At 44.0% G+C, this 15,700-nt stretch overlaps 1 protein-coding gene across 1 annotated transcript; it reads left to right on the plus strand.

Annotated features, from left to right (window-relative positions):
* Positions 1 to 4,540: 4,540 nt before the first annotated feature.
* Positions 4,541 to 14,588, plus strand: LOC126488114 (sialic acid-binding Ig-like lectin 10). Its single transcript, XM_050121317.1, has 6 exons — positions 4,541 to 4,700; positions 8,132 to 8,437; positions 10,556 to 10,819; positions 11,629 to 11,910; positions 12,171 to 12,273; positions 14,486 to 14,588. The coding sequence occupies exons 1-6, from the start codon at positions 4,541 to 4,543 to the stop codon at positions 14,586 to 14,588; spliced, it is 1,218 nt and encodes a 405-aa protein (XP_049977274.1).
* The last annotated feature ends 1,112 nt before the right edge of the window (positions 14,589 to 15,700 follow it).

Raw genomic sequence — 15,700 nt, forward strand, 5'->3', positions numbered from 1 at the left:
CAGAAATCCCTGTTGTCTGTATAACCTCACAAAAGGACCTCATGAATCCTGAAAATGTAATGACGCTCCTAAGCCCTCCTTCTTTCTCCAGGAAGTAATTGTTTCATCTGGAGGAAGCAGCTACACAAAAGTAATTTTTCTTTAATTCCTCCTTCACTGCAACATTGGTACTGTTGAACCTATTTTTTTTTTCAGTAGCTCAGGAATGATGCAGGGTGGTGACATAATAAAATATAGTCCTTACTAACAAGGACAATGACAAAGCCAAAAGCTGGGTTGGGTTGGGTGGTACTGATTGAAAGAATTCTGTTGCAGTGGGCAGGGGTTGCTGCAGAGACTTACAGCTAGTCAAAGTGTGGAGAATAAGAGACCATGAACAATGAGCTGTGGTGGTGCACACCTTTGATCCCAGCACTTGGGGAAACAGGCAAGGTAGATCTCTGTGAGTTTAAAGCCAGCCTGGTCTACACAAAGAGTTCCAGGATATCCAGGGTTATACAGAGAAACCCTGTCAGAGAGGTGGGAGAGGGAAGTCATAAGGAAGGGAGAGAGAGAAAGAGAAAGATAGACTGTGCCCCTGGAACTGGACAGTTTAGCACTTAAGAATATGCTCTTGCAGGGGATGTGGGTTCAGTTCCCAGAGCCCATGTCAGGAGGCTCACAACCACCCGTGACTCCAGCTCAGGACACTGAACACTTCTGGCAGCTCTCAGTAACCAAACACGTATGCACATACATAATACACATGGTTAAAAACAATAAGTCTTGAAAAAAGTAAATTTTCATTAAAAGGAAGAGACTGAGTATTCTGCTGGAGAGGAAACTTCAATATCAACTTTTCAACCCTGGCCCTAAGGTTCAGTGAACATTGTAGAAAAAGGGGCAGAAGGACTGCAAGAGACAGAGGATGGAGAAGAGTGCTAAGAGATGCTGTCTTCTAGACAAGACTTGGCTGCTGCCTTCATGAACTCATAGTAGGTGTGGGTATCGGCACGAGACCAAGCCAGTTACAGATCTAAACAAGGAAGGTGGAGGAGCTACTGAGGTCATATCTCTAACTGAGGAGCTAGCGACAGTTGATGGTTGCTGGAGGAGTCTCTTTTCTTTGTGAGGTGGCTACTGGTAGGCTGCCCATGCTGCACTGAATGACCTCACCCCATGTAAATATGGGCAGCAAAAACTGGACTCAGTGGTTTAAAATAAATACACAGGCAGACTTGAAGTTGGGAGGGAGGAGGTGTTGGGAGTGTCCTGGAGGGGAACTGGTGCAGGGCTTGGGGTGGTTATGATCAAACTACATTGTATATACAAGTATGAAATTTTATGGAATAAATAGCATTTTTTAATGGAATTGGGTTTGAAGATGTGGCTCAGTTAATAAGGCATTTGCCTAACATTCTTAAAACCCAGGTTTCATTCCCTGAATCACATAAAGCTGTGTGGTGGTGCATGTCATAATCTCAGTACCTGGGGAGTGGCTATAATCAGTTTGAGGCCAATCTAGGCTAGAGATTTTGCTACTGGGAGCTTCTCTCCCATCCCCCAGTTCCTGAATAACCACTCAGAAGTTTAATATTAGTTAGAAATTGTTTGGCCTATTAGCTCAGGCTTATTATTAACTAGCTCTTCAACATAAATGAATCCATTTCTATTATTCTATATTTTACCATGAGGCTTGTGACTTGTTACTTCACATCTACTTTTCACACAGCTGTTGATATCTCCCAAACTCTGCCTTCTTTTTCACTTTATCTTTGTTTAGATTTCCTAGCTATAAGGAAGCTATTTTGTAATCAATGGCAATAAAACATATTTACAGCATACAAAGGGAGATCCCACATTATCTCTCCCTTCCTGTCTAATTAAAAAGGAAGGTTTTTACGTAGTAAAATTACATATAACAAAACAGGAATCAAGCAAGAATTACAGTTAAATATTTAGTCTATTTGTATTTGGCAAAATTAAAGAAAATACTCTATTATCTATCTTATCTTTGTGACTTTAAAGTTTTATATCTAATTTATCTTTTGTCATAACTAAGGAAAAATGTAGTTATAACTGTCTAGTCTTCAACTCCATCAAAGACCACAGAAGGATATAATATTACCTGAGTAACCAGGAAGTGTATTGCAACTTTCAAAACTCTAGAAATGACAGAGATATCTAGCCTGGACAGTCAAGTCACCCAAAGTTCTTATGTAGCATTGGGGCATCCATCTTCAGCCTACAGACCTAGAGTGTCTGGCAGATTTCTCAGTGAAGCAGGAAATTTGAAGGGTTGTTCTGCCTATTTTAACAAAATTTGTCAGTCTGCAATTTTTTCTCCTGTGTTTTACAGAATGTCTGGCAGAGTCTTGCATGAAGCAGGAACCCTGAAGGACTGTCTCATGTAAACGGAGACTACTCTGTCATTCCCAGCTGCCCAGACCCAAATAATCACACAGAAATTATATTAATTACAACACTGTTTTGCCAATGGCTTAGGTATCTTTCTAACTAGCTCTTATATCTTAAATTAGCCCATTTCTTTTAATCTATGTATTGTCACAAGGCTGTGGCTTACCATCAAGGTTCCAGTCTGGCATCTTTCTCCTTGACAGCTTCATGGTATCTCCTTGACTCTGCCTTCTCTCTCTCCCTCTCTCTCTCTCATTAGCCAATAAAAGCAACACATATACAGAAGGACATCCCACATCATTCCCCCTTTTGTCTAAATAAAAAGAAAGGTTTTAACTTTAGCATAGTAAAATTACATATAACAAAACAGTTATCAAGCAAGATTTATAGTTACAACATTTCTTTGTGAGTCTAAGCTTTTATATCTAATTTATCTTTTATTATAACTAAGGAAAACTATATAACTATGTCTTCAACTCTTTAAAGACCCCAGAAGGATAAAATACAGAAAGTACATTGTAAGCAATTTCCAAACCTCTAGATTTGACAGAGATATCTCTCTGCCTGGACAGTCACCTAAAGTTCTTCTGTAACATTGAGGCACCCATCCTCAGCCTACAGGCCCATAGTATCTGGCAGACTTTTCCATGAATCAGGAAATTTGAAGATTCTGCCTTGTAATGGCAAAGTTGCTTTCTTCTTGTGCAGAATGCCAAGCAGCCCAGGCAAGAGTAGTTTCTTGCCCAAATGTCTAGCCTTGCCACATTGAAAGCAAACTACATGAGGAGCTTCTTCAGTGCCCATGATCCTCTTGAAGTATTGGTGCTGCCAGGACCAGATGTCTCTCACTGTTGAGAAAAGTGTATGTTTATATAACATTTTAAAAGCCATATTTTGTAGGTCTTTGAAGTGTTTGAAGATTACCTATACATCTGAAATATATCTCTGCATATCCAGAAATCCTAACATTGTGTTTGACTATTATAGATGACTATTAATTTGTATTTTTAACTGTACGTTACATTTTAGAATGAGCTGCATAAACATAACACCAATAACAAGAGTAGAAATATACATATAGTATAGCAAAATTGACCATAAATTTGTATCAATAAACCAAAACCCTTTAAGCAAGAATAAAAACATATAAACAGTGTAACAAAATTAACTTTAAATTTGTATCACTATACCAAAATCCATGTCAATGAAAAAATCTGAAATTAATAGTTGTCTTTTTATCCTATATTCCTATATTCACCTAAATATAACAAACATCCATAATCTAACAAATAACTAAAGACCATTTATAAACCTCAAAACTCTTGGGAATACGGACGTCATTTTCTCTAAACTTCTTCCTGCTGTCTGTAGGTGAAATATCTTTAGGGTCCTTGATAAAATTTTGAGATGATGACCAAGTCCTGGGAGGATTAGTAGTAACCTTTGTTGATGGAGATCACCTGTCAGGTTTCAGGAGATCTCTCTTGATCAAAGCTGGTCCATATTAACCTGAAATGGTCCATAGCCCCTTGTTTCCTGTGGAAATAAAACCAAAACTGCTTCTCCAAAGCAGTGCATCTTTTAAGTTCGATTTTACAAATATATTTTTTGACTTCGGTTTTAAAGCTAAGGCATTTATAAATATTTAGGTTTGTGTATTTTATCAGTCTCTCTTTCAGTCCCATGTCTCTCAGAAGCTGTCTCTTGTCCATCAGACAGCAAAAAAATTTCAAAATCAACACAATACTATACATGATCCAGAGTCCCTGTGCATTTTCATCTTTATGTGACTTTTTATATTGTTTTTACTGTCTCTTAAAGACTTTGTTTTATTTTTTAAAAAATATTTAATTTTTTAAATCAGTGTCTAGCCTCCTCTTCCTCCTCCTCCTCCTTCTTCCCCTCTCTCTCTCTCTCTCTCTCTCTCTCTCTCTCTCTCTCTTTCTTTCTCTCTCTCTCTCCCCCAAGCCTACGTACAATTTTTAAACACACTGTGACCCATTTAGAGGGGGTTTTGGTCTGAATCTCTCTTTATTGCATATCTGTTGTCATTTGTGATCACTGTTTTAAACTGTTGAGTGGGTATGGCTAGGGCCAGAGCAGCTGCCTTGGCTGTTGATTCCATTCTGCTTGGCTTTTCAACATGGCAGAGGATCCAATGAGCATCATGCTCACCAGTCCCCCACCCCAATGCTCCCATCAGGGAGTGAGCAACCAGTCCACACACTGTTTTTATCTCTATGAGCAAAAGCTAAATCCTCCACACGGTGTAGGGTGGTTAGCCTCTCTCTACCGAGGCCTGTGTGAGATGACAGAAGCCCACCCGCCACTGTGCTTATGATGGCTGGTGGCCAGCTCCATCTTGCAGGCAGCTATTGGAAGATGATGCATCTCTGTGCTGCTGCTGGCATGAGACTGTCAGAAAAGGAAGCCCAGTGTGGTTCCATTTCTGTGATTTCAGAAACTTTTTTAAAGTTTTCTCAGGCCCTATGGAAATTTGAGAGGCTCACATTGGTATGCCATTTGGGAAGTTTCTGTCCCACCCACCAGTTCCTGAAAAAACATTCAGAGACTAAATATTAATTAGAAATTACCTGAGGTAATACGTGAGGTAATTCTTCACGTATTACCTCAGGCTTATTATTAACTACCTCTTACAACTTAAATGAATCCATTTCTATACCATAAGGTATTGGCATAAAAACAGACAGGTGGATCAATGGAATAGAATCGAAGACCCAGAAGTATTGATTGAGTTTTCTGTCCTGCCCAGTTCCTGCAGTCATTAAGTCCCAAAGAAATCACACAGAGGTCTGCATTAGTTATAAACTGATTGGCCCATTAGCTCAGGCTTCTTATTAATTCTTATAACTTATATTAGCCCATTATTCTTGTCTATGTTAGTCATGTGGCTCGGCACCTTATTCAGCAAGGCAGTCAGTCACATCTTTCTTCTTCTGTGGCTGGGTCATGACTGCAGACTAGGACTTCCTTCTTCCCAGAATTCTTCTGTTCTTATTGACTCACCTCTACTTCCTGTCTTGTTGTCCCACTTATATTTCCTGCCTGCTCAAGTAATATTATCTCCCTTTTCATGTCTTCGATGGGGTTAAAGATTAGATAGTCATAGTTACTCTACTCTTATGATCTATCTAAGCCATTTCCTATACAAGACTTAGACTACATAGGATAGAATGCTTATTAAAACATTTAGCATATGTTCCTTGCTTAATACTGTTTATGCTGGTTGTAATTCTAATTATACTTGATATCTGTTCCTGTGTATATAGTTTTGTATTGGGTGTGGAACTCCCTGATTTAAATGAAAAAGGGAGGGGCTATGGGAGCACATTCTGCTCCTTCAACCAATAGTCTTTAAGATATCAGCTTGGGTGTGGTCTCATACTATAAAAAACAGCTGTAACTGTGAGCCCACTCTCTTGCTTCTGGCTCCCACTTCCAGCTGTTACATTCTATTCCTGTTCACTCAGAGGACTGTTGTCTAGGACAGTGATCTGTAAGTTTTCCCCTTAAATAAATAACCCTTTTATTATCCATAATTCTGAACTTGTATGGGATTGTTTTGTGACTTACACCTTCATAGACCTATGGACCCTTGATTTTCGACAAAGAAGACAAAATTATACATTGTAAGGAAGAAAGCATCTTCAACAAATGGTGCTGGTCTAACCAGATGTCTGCATGTAGAAGAATTCAAATATATGCATATCCATCACCTGCACAAAACTCAAGTCCAAGTGAATCAAAGATCTCATCAATCCAATCACATTGAACCTGCTATTAGAGAACTTGGGAAATAGACTTGAACAAATTGGCATAGGAGACAGCTTCCTGAATAGGAAGCCAATAGCACTGGCGCCAAGATCAAAAATTAATAAATGGGATCTCATGAAAATGAAGTTTCTTTAAGACAAAGGATACTATCAACAGGAAAAAACAGCAGTCTACAGAATGGGAAAAGATCTTCATCATCTCACATTTGATGTGATATGATTTGATAGAGGGCTGATATCCAATACACACACACACACACCCTAAGAAACTAGACATCAACAAAGCAAATAATTCAATTAAAAACAGGGTACAGATCTAAACAGGGAATTCCCAACAGAAGTATCTCAAATGGCTAAGAAGCCCTTAAATGTTCTATCGCCTTAGCCACTGGCAAACACAAATCAAAACTATTTTGAGATTCCATTTGACACCTGTCAGAACGGCAAAGCTCACAAACACAAGTGACAGCTCATGCTGGAGAGGATATGGAGCAAGGGGAACACCCCTTCACTGCTGGTGGGTATGCAAACTTGTACATCCACTATGGAAGTCAATATGGCAGTTCCTTGGAAACAACCTAGATGTGCCTCAACTGAAGAACAGATAAAGAAAATGTGGTCCATTTACACAATGAGCACTGCTCAGCTAGTAAAAACAAGGACACCAGGACATTCGAAGGCAAATGGGTGGAGTTATGACAGATTATCTGAGTGAGGTAACCCAGGCAGAAAGAAGGACACCAGGACATTTGAAGGCAAATGGATGGAGTTATGATAGATTATCTGAGTGAGGTAACCCAGGCAGAAGGACAAACATGGCATGTACTTACTTATAAATGGATATTAGCTATAAAGTAGAGGATAACCATGCTACAATCATAGAACCATGGAAGCTAAGAAACAAGGAGGCCTCAAGGAAGGAAGTTTGAATCTCCCTGGGAAGAGAAAATAGAATAGATTTTGAGGGTATACTTAGGATGGGTGGGGATGGGAAGTGGAGGAACCAGGTAGGGGGAGAGTGGAAGGAGAGAGTACTAGGAAAGACAACTGGAACTGGGGATATCTCTGAGATGAGCTAGAAACCCAATGCAGTGGAAACTGCCAGAAATCTAAGAGGAAGACCCTAGCAAAGACTTGTAGCAATGAGGAATATCTAACCTGAACTGGCCATCTCCTGTAGCCAGGCAAGACTTCCAGTGGAGGGACTGGGACATCAACCCAGCCACAAAACCTTTGACATGTAATTAGTCCTGCATACAAAGTGTGCTGGGGTAAAGGTGGCCCAGAAATTGTGGGAGTGGCCATGCCATAGGAGAACCCACCTCTGACACTGCCTGGAGGGCCAGAACCCAGAGACCTAGGATAGAACCAAACATGACCGACAAAAATGGCAATGTAGTGATGCCTAATGATATTCTGTTATGCGCAAAGATTGGTGCCTAGCCCAGTTGCTATCAGAGAGGCTTCACTCAGCAACTGGTGGGAACAGATTTATAGATGCACAGCCAAACATTAAGTGAAGTTCAGGGAATCCTGTGGAAGTGTAGGAGGAAGGATTGTGGAGCCAGAGGGGTCAAGGACACCATGCAAAAATCCACAGAATCAACTAACCTGGGCTCATAGGAGCTCACAGAGATTGAACTAACCAGGGAACCTACATGGGGCTGACTTAGGCCCTCTGCACATATGTTACAGTTGCGGGAATCCTAACAGTGAGAGTAGGGGCTGTCTCTGAGTCTGTTGCCCCACCATAAATCACATGACTCAGGCTATCTGATGTGACCAATGCTGCATATTAATAAAGACTGATTTACCAGGAAGGAGTTTTCAGAGACGGGAAAATGCCAAGCCTGTCCTGAGTGGCATAACCCTCTCATTGACAGGCAGAACTCTGAAAACTTGAGGTGGGGCTGGTTTCCACTTTGGATCTCTCCCCACAGGGTTGTTTCCCCCAGTTCTGTTTGATATGAAGACAACAGCAGTGGAAGACAGTCTATGCAGAACAGTCCCCTGTGTGTTTGAATTTTCCAAGGCATCTCCAAGAAATCCCATGACTATGAGCTACAGGCTTAATGAGACCATCAGCTTCCGTGTAGATACCCGTCAGCCCAGAGCCCCCGTGGGTGATCTCTCCACGGAGGACGTAGAAGACTGCATCCTGATGACCCGTGATGTGATCAGAAGGAAAAACATGACCTACTTGCTCTATGAGGGTCTGAGAGAGGACATGGGACTCTTCATGTCAGGTGATACTCAGGCTTGAATACTAAGTGGTTTAGGAAGTAGGAAATCCAGAGGGAGTGCTGGTGAATCCATGGCTGCTACTTCATTGGGCGCTGAATGTTATACTGTCTGAGGTGGCCCCCCATCACACACACACACACACACACACAGAGAGAGAGAGAGAGAGAGAGAGAGAGAGAGAGAGAGAGAGAGAGAGAGAGAGAGAGAGAGAGAGAGAGAGAGAGAGAGAGAGAGAGAGAGAACAGCACAAAGAAGTCAGCTAAAAATAAAAAAGTTGGGGACTGATAAGGCAGTCAATGGATAAAGGCACTTGCACAAGCTTGAAGACCTGTGTTCCATCCCTGTGGCCCACATGGTAGAAATGACTCCTGCAAAATGTCTTCTGACCTCCACATGCATGCCTGGTCACACATAAATTAACTAGTGTAAAAATCACAAAACCTTAGGTGTTTGATTTCCAAAGTAATATAATGCTTTGCATATAACTTCTCTCTAAACAGAGATTTCAAAGACAGAGCAGGCATATAGCTTGTGTGTGTGTGATCTCAGTGCTTGGAAAGGCCTGTCGGGGGCTGCAGAGTGAGTTCCAGGCTTACCCACACAACGCCAGGCATGGTAGCACACATCTGTAATCGCATCATTCTCGTGGCAGGATGGAAGGCAGAGGCAGCCGGATCCTGGGAAGCTGAGGGTCAGCTAGCCTGGCATTCACAGCAGAGAACAAGAGACCATGTTGAGCAAGGTGGAAGGCAAGGACTGCCACCTGAGGTTTTTCTACAACCTCCACACATATACACTGGCACACTTGTGTTTGTATTCACTTATATGAACATGCGCGTGCACACATGATTATTTTAATTTTAAAAGAGGAGGGAAATGACCACAGATAAGTTTGGGGAGGGGCAGAGCCCATCATGAGGGGTGGGTGGGAATGAGGCTGAGTAGGATCTCACAGTGGGAGGTCTAGTCTGAGGGTATGAGGAGCCATGGGCACTGTAGATCAAGAAACTCATCCACCATCAGTGTTTATCCAGACCTCAGGGTGTGAGATGACCCAGAGGGTAAAGATGCTTCCCACCAAGACTGACAACCTGAGTTCAACCCCTGGAACCCAAATGCTGGAAGAAAGACCAACTCCCACAAATTGTCCTTGCTTCTCTGTGTTCGTGCTGTAGTGCACACACACATACACACTAGAGAAATGAGTAAATCTATTTTTAAAGTTTTATTATATTCATTTGTATGTGTGGGGGGGATGAGAGGTGTTTGCACTGTTAGTTGGTGGGTTTTTTTTTTTTTTTTTTTTTGCCAATTTGATATGTTAGAGTCATTTGGGAAAATCTGACGCAAGCTAGAGTCAATTGAGAAAATGCCTATAGTCGATTCTATAAGGCATTCTCTTGATTAATAATTGGTATAAGGTGACTAAACCCACTGTGGGTGATATCACCCCAAGACAAGTGGTCCTGGGTTGTATAAAATGCAGACTGAGCAAGCCAAGAAGCAGAGGTCCTCCCTCCACGGCTTCTGCTCCAGTCCCTTTCTCCAGGTTCCTGCTTGTGATCCCGTCGTGACTGCCCTCAATGTGGAGTGTGTCATGGAAGTGTAAGATGAAATACACCTGTCTTTCCAAGCTGGGGTTGGTCACGTCTTTGTCACAGCAATGGAAAGCCACGCAGCACAGTGTGTGCACGTGTGCTTGCCACAAGGTGTGTGTAGAAGTTATAGCTTGTGAGACTCTTTTCTTTCTTCCACAACGAATGAGTCCAAGGGATGAACTCAGGTTATTGGAGCTGGTGGCAACTGCCTTTATCTGCTTAACCACATTTCCAGCCCCAAATAATGTAATTTTAATCCTTTTTTAAAATCCAGACTTGGATTCAAGGGTTTTCCCCTTACTAACTCCTTCATCTTGTTCATGTGGTGGAGTTGAGTGGGCTTCCTGATAGAGAAGAGAAATTGGCAAAACAAAACAAAACAAAAAAAAACCCCACAGGATCAAGGCAATCCCAGGTTCTGTGAGGCTGTTGGGAGAAGTTTGAAGGTTCCAATCGGAAATACTGTACAGTGACCTGCCCCTAAGTATGAATCTAAATGCACTTTTTAAAAATCTCTTCTAGACCCGACCCAAAAGCCAGAGATTTACATCCCAGAAAGTGGTGTGGGCAGAGGGCCTGCAACTTTGATCTGTACCATCGAAGACACCTGCCAGGAGCTGTGGAAGGGGTCTGCCATGTCTTCCAACACCATTGTCTCCCTCAGCTCCTCTTCAGAACTGTCCGGTCCCCTGAAGCCTGAGGACCAGGGCACCACCCTCAGATGCCACTTAAGTCTACCCTTAGTCAACCTGACCAGCAGCAAAGTGGTCAAGCTAAAACTGGTCTGTGAGTGCTGGTGGGCACTGCCAGGGTCAATAGGTGGGGAAATGGTCGGCCCCAGGGCAAGACCTGGGTCCTGGAGGGGAGCAGTCATATCTCTCTGGGGCTGAGAGACTGCAGTAAGAGTGAGTCTGAGTTTGGTATCAACGATGAGAAAAGATGAGTCTCAACTGTCCACTCTCAGGCTTCTGGAATGTCTGAAGTTCTGGGAATAACAAATGAGAAGTTTCGAGGCTACTGAGATGGTTTAAAGGCTGAGAGGGTTCATTCCTTGGATCAGCCACTTTCCTGCTGCCGTGATAGCATGCCAGGAAACTCATCCCAGAAAGAGTTTGTTTACTATGGTCCCCGAGGGACAGCACCATTGTGGCAGAGAGCATGGCAGCTGGCACGGTGTCTGGAACCCAATGCTGAGAGCTCACATCCTTTACCATGAACAGGAGGCAGAGCACAAACAGGAATGAGCCACCTCCAGTGACATACTTCCTCTAACAAGGCCATACCTCCTAAGCCTCCTCAGTACCAACAGGGGACCAAGTGTTCAAATCATGAGCCTCTGGGAAGCATTCTCCTCCAAGCCACACTTCTTTTGCAGAGGAACTCAGTTCAGTTCTCCCCAGCACCCATGTTGGGCAGCCCAAAGCACCTTTAAATCTAGCTCTAGGGAATCCTACGCCCTCTTCTGGCCTATGCGGGCACTGCACTCACATGCACATGCATAGACACACATATGAATGTAATTAAAAATAAATTTGGCTTCGGAGGAAGTGAAGGAAAGTGTGGATGTCTTTCTGACCCCTTCCCCTTCTCCACAGCTCCTACTAGGCTGCTCAATTACTCGTGTTTGCTGAAGAGGACACTAACATGCAGTTGTTCCTTCCATGGGATCCCTACACCCTCTGTGCAGTGGTGGCTTGGAGGAACCCCTGTGAGTGTGAATAGCATAGATACCATCCTGCACATGACCTCTACCACACTGGAACCCTGGGCCAACACCACCATCCACCTCATGTGGAAACCAGAAGTCATTAGGAGACTTCGCTGTGAGGGGAAGAACCCACATGGAGTCCATGCTTCCAGGATCTTCCTGATACCAGGTGAGAGGGCAGAGGGCTAGTGACCAGACTGGAGGACCAGCACGAGGGCCAGAATGAGACCAGGTGAGAGGGCAGAGGGCTAGTGACCAGACTGGAGGACCAGCACGAGGGGCCAGAATGAGACCAGGTGAAAGGGCAGAGGGCTAGTGACCGGACTGGAGGACCAGCACGAGGGCCAGATGATACCAATCAGAACAGAAGGAAGAGAGTCATAGTTTGAAAGCCTCAGGACAACCTTGTTCTCTTCCTTCTCATTTCAGATAAAATCTCCCTTTCCAGTGTCTTCCTGAAAGGGCTAATCCAGGGCGTCGTGTATGGGGCCATAGCATCTTCTTTACTCTTCTTCTTCCTTGTTGTCCTGGTGTGAGTATCAGAGCTCAAGTTCAACACCAAACCCATTCCAGAGCCCACCAACGCACTTATTCTTTATTTGTAAAATCATATTTATTCTTTCATTTGTGTGTGTGCCTGTACCCATGCCCACGCATGTGCCATGCATGCGGTATGAGTGGAGGTCAGAAGACAACGTCTAGGAGCTGGTCCTTTGCTTCAGTATGTGGGTCAGTCTAGGTTGCAGGCTCCTTTATCTGGAGCCATCTCACTAGACTTACCATGTTCATTTCCTCTTCACATTTTCTCCCAGTTTGGTTGCTGTTGAAACAGACTCATTGTTAAGTTCCAGTCGTCTTTCTTTGTATTTAGGGCTATCCACTTCCCTTTAAGCATAAATTTAGTTGTATCTCACAGATGTGGAGACGAACTATGTTATTATCACTTAACTGAAGCATTTCCAGTTTCCAGTATGATTTTTAGCCCAGTAGAAATGTCGATGCTTTTTAGCAAATCCCCCCTCCCCCACACTCTTTCAGTACTGAGAATTGAATACAAGTCTTTGAACACGATAGACAACTGTTCTACCACTGGGTCATGCCCCGGTCCCTCGCTGGGGGATTCTAGGTAGGCATTGCACCACTGTGTCCCATCTCCAGCCCTCTTTACACTTTGATTTTAAGACAGGATCCCAATCCAGTGATCTTGGGCTTCCCAGTAGTTGGTATTAAAGGTCTGTACCACCAGGACCAATCGATCCTCTTTCTAGCTTAACTTAAATAGGATCATAAAGTAGACTATGCATAATAACAATTTGTTTTCCTTGCAGCAAATTTTTATTTTAATAAACATTCTATAGAATATGGGCTTAAAGGAAATGTGCATTTTACACCTGTAAATGAAGTCATGAATCACACTTCCTTTAAGTCAACTTGGTTCATGGCAGCGCTGGGAAGATGGCTTAGTGAACAAAAGTGCTTGTCCCCAACCCTGACGATCTGACCCCCAGGGCTTAATGGTGGAAAGAGAGAATCAACTCCTGCAAGTTGTCCTCTGACGACCACACTCATGTTTACACACACACACACACACACAGGAAAAGGTAAATTCACTGTGTTGCCAAGGTCTGCTCCAACTCAACCATCTGAAGCGAGTCCTAGCCAAAGTGTCTGGTCTTCAGAGCATGGCGGCCTCCAGCTTATGTCTGGTCTCTGGTAGTGCTTTCAGAGCCATATTCAGTTATTTTTGTAGAAGGATGTTTTTCAGACAGGAAATGAAAATTTGGATCTCACTCTCATCATTCACACAGAAGCCAAAAAGAAGGCTGTTCATCTGGAAAGAGACAGGGGCCGATGGACGTTTGTAGAACTCTGGCTCCAGCTGATAGAGTGAGGGGGTGTATGATAAGTCAGAGCCCACAGGTAGCTATGGGTGACCCAACAGGCCTTTGCTGTTGCCAGAGCAAGAGAATCTTGATATGTCCACTGGAGAGAGAGAGAGAGAGAGAGAGAGAGAGAGAGAGAGAGAGAGAGAGAGACTGACTTTGTCCTGGAGCTGATAGGAAACCTCAGAAAGACCGTGACAAACATAGAAACAGAGCAGTTTCTAGGGACTGGTATAGTAACATTTCACTTGTATTTTATTAAATAAAGTTGCCTGAGGATCGGGAAAGTAAAATAGCCATGCTGGTCAGCCTTACAGACCAGCCAGCAATGATGCACACCTTTAATCCTGGTGGCCATACTAGTTGCCATAGAAACAGGGCGGTGCATACCTTTAATCCCAGTAGTACACGCCTTTAATCCCAGCCCTGGAGAGCATTGTGAGACTGGAGGAGACAGCTCCCCACAGTCTCATTCTGAGATTCCTGGAGGCGGGATCACCATTTTCAGACTGAGGTCGAGGTAAGAGCCAGTGGCTGGCTGCTTCGCTTTCTGGATCTTCAGGTTGAACCCCAGTTTCTCTCTCTGAGCTTTTATTAATCGGAGCTTCAGACTAGACGGTGATAGCCTAGAGACCAGAAGGCGTGCAGAGGCTGGGGAGAGAGTCTACACCAAGAGAGTTTGATTTCCTTCAGATGAGTGGGCTGGCCACAGAACCAGCATGTGGAGACAACCTGGTGTTCTGGCAGCAGTCCAGGGCTGGTTTCGGGAATGATGGTGATGATGTAAGGAGTAGGGGTGTCCAGCACTGAAGTGTCCTTAGAGACTGAAAGCAGCACTCACTACAGGGCTCATTTTCTTAGAATGAAGATGCTTCATTGGTGGGAGGAAAACCAAACCTGCAAGAACAAAGGGGCCCTGACTCTGAAACCAGTTTCAGAAGGAGCCAAAACAACTCAAGTCTAAAGCCTGGGCTGAGGTAAGTGCCAGTCACCCTGAGCTGTGTGCTTGGCTGGCAGAAGGGATGCGAGCCAGGCCTTCCCAGCCCGCCTGGGCACAACCACTGGGGGGTGGGGGAGCACACACTCTTTGGGGCCAGCCATGGCAGTCCCATATGTGCCTGCCAGCATGGAGGGGCAGGGTTTTAACTGCGTGTGGGTCTGGATTTACTCAGAGCCCTGCAGCGACCATGGCAAAGGCCCTGTGTAGCCTCCAGCCCAGTGCTGCCCCACTTTCAGACAAGCTGATGATGCCTGTTCAGGACTGTGAATTCCAGTGTAAATGCTTTTAAGTCAGCATTTACATTTGCCATGCAAAAGTGCCACAGAACGGGTGCCCTCAAGACACAGGTTTTTTTCCCTTAATTCTGGAGGTTAAAGGCCAAGATGGAAGCGTCCAGATGGCTGGTCTCTCCTGGAGGCACTCCCCTTCACATGGAGATGACAGTGTCCTTTCTGTGTCCTCACAGGATCTTCTCTGATTGAATTTGTGTTGTCATTCCCTCCCCATCCTCCTCCTCCTCTCCCTTCTCCTTTTCTTCCTCCTCCTCCTCTGACATTTGGTCTGTCTGTTTTTTGTAATTCCAGGTTTAGAATGTAGGACCTTGTTCATTCTGATACCAGGCAAGCGCCCCACTGCAGAGCCACACTCCAGCCCCTCACTGGGCTGATTCTAGAAAAGCCCTCTACCACATTCCTATATTCCCTGTCTTCTTTTACCTTTTTTTTTTTTTAAGACAGGGTCTCACTATGTCACCCAGTGAGACCTTGAACTTTGAGATCCTCCAGCTTCAGCCTCCTAGTGCTGGTTGGATGACAGTTGTTCCCTGCTATTCCCACCCTAGTCTCTTGTCATAGTCCATATTGGGTCTAATTCACCCACGTGAACTCATCCTTCTTGATTACCTCTGTAAAGTCTTGTCTAGAAATGTGGTTATATTCTACGGTGGTAAAGGCCTGGGTTTTAACATAGAAATTAGGACGAAGAGCCTGAGGCTGAGCTCAGTGGTTGCATGCTTGCCTCACATAGCCTGCATGAAGCCCTGGGGCTGATCCCTAGTGTGACACAACTGGGCTGAG

Source organism: Alexandromys fortis, unplaced genomic scaffold (genome assembly GCF_014885135.2).
Source record: "Alexandromys fortis isolate MF-2015 unplaced genomic scaffold, M_Fortis_MF-2015_v1.1 scaffold_161, whole genome shotgun sequence".
NCBI classification, from domain to species: domain Eukaryota; kingdom Metazoa; phylum Chordata; class Mammalia; order Rodentia; family Cricetidae; genus Alexandromys; species Alexandromys fortis.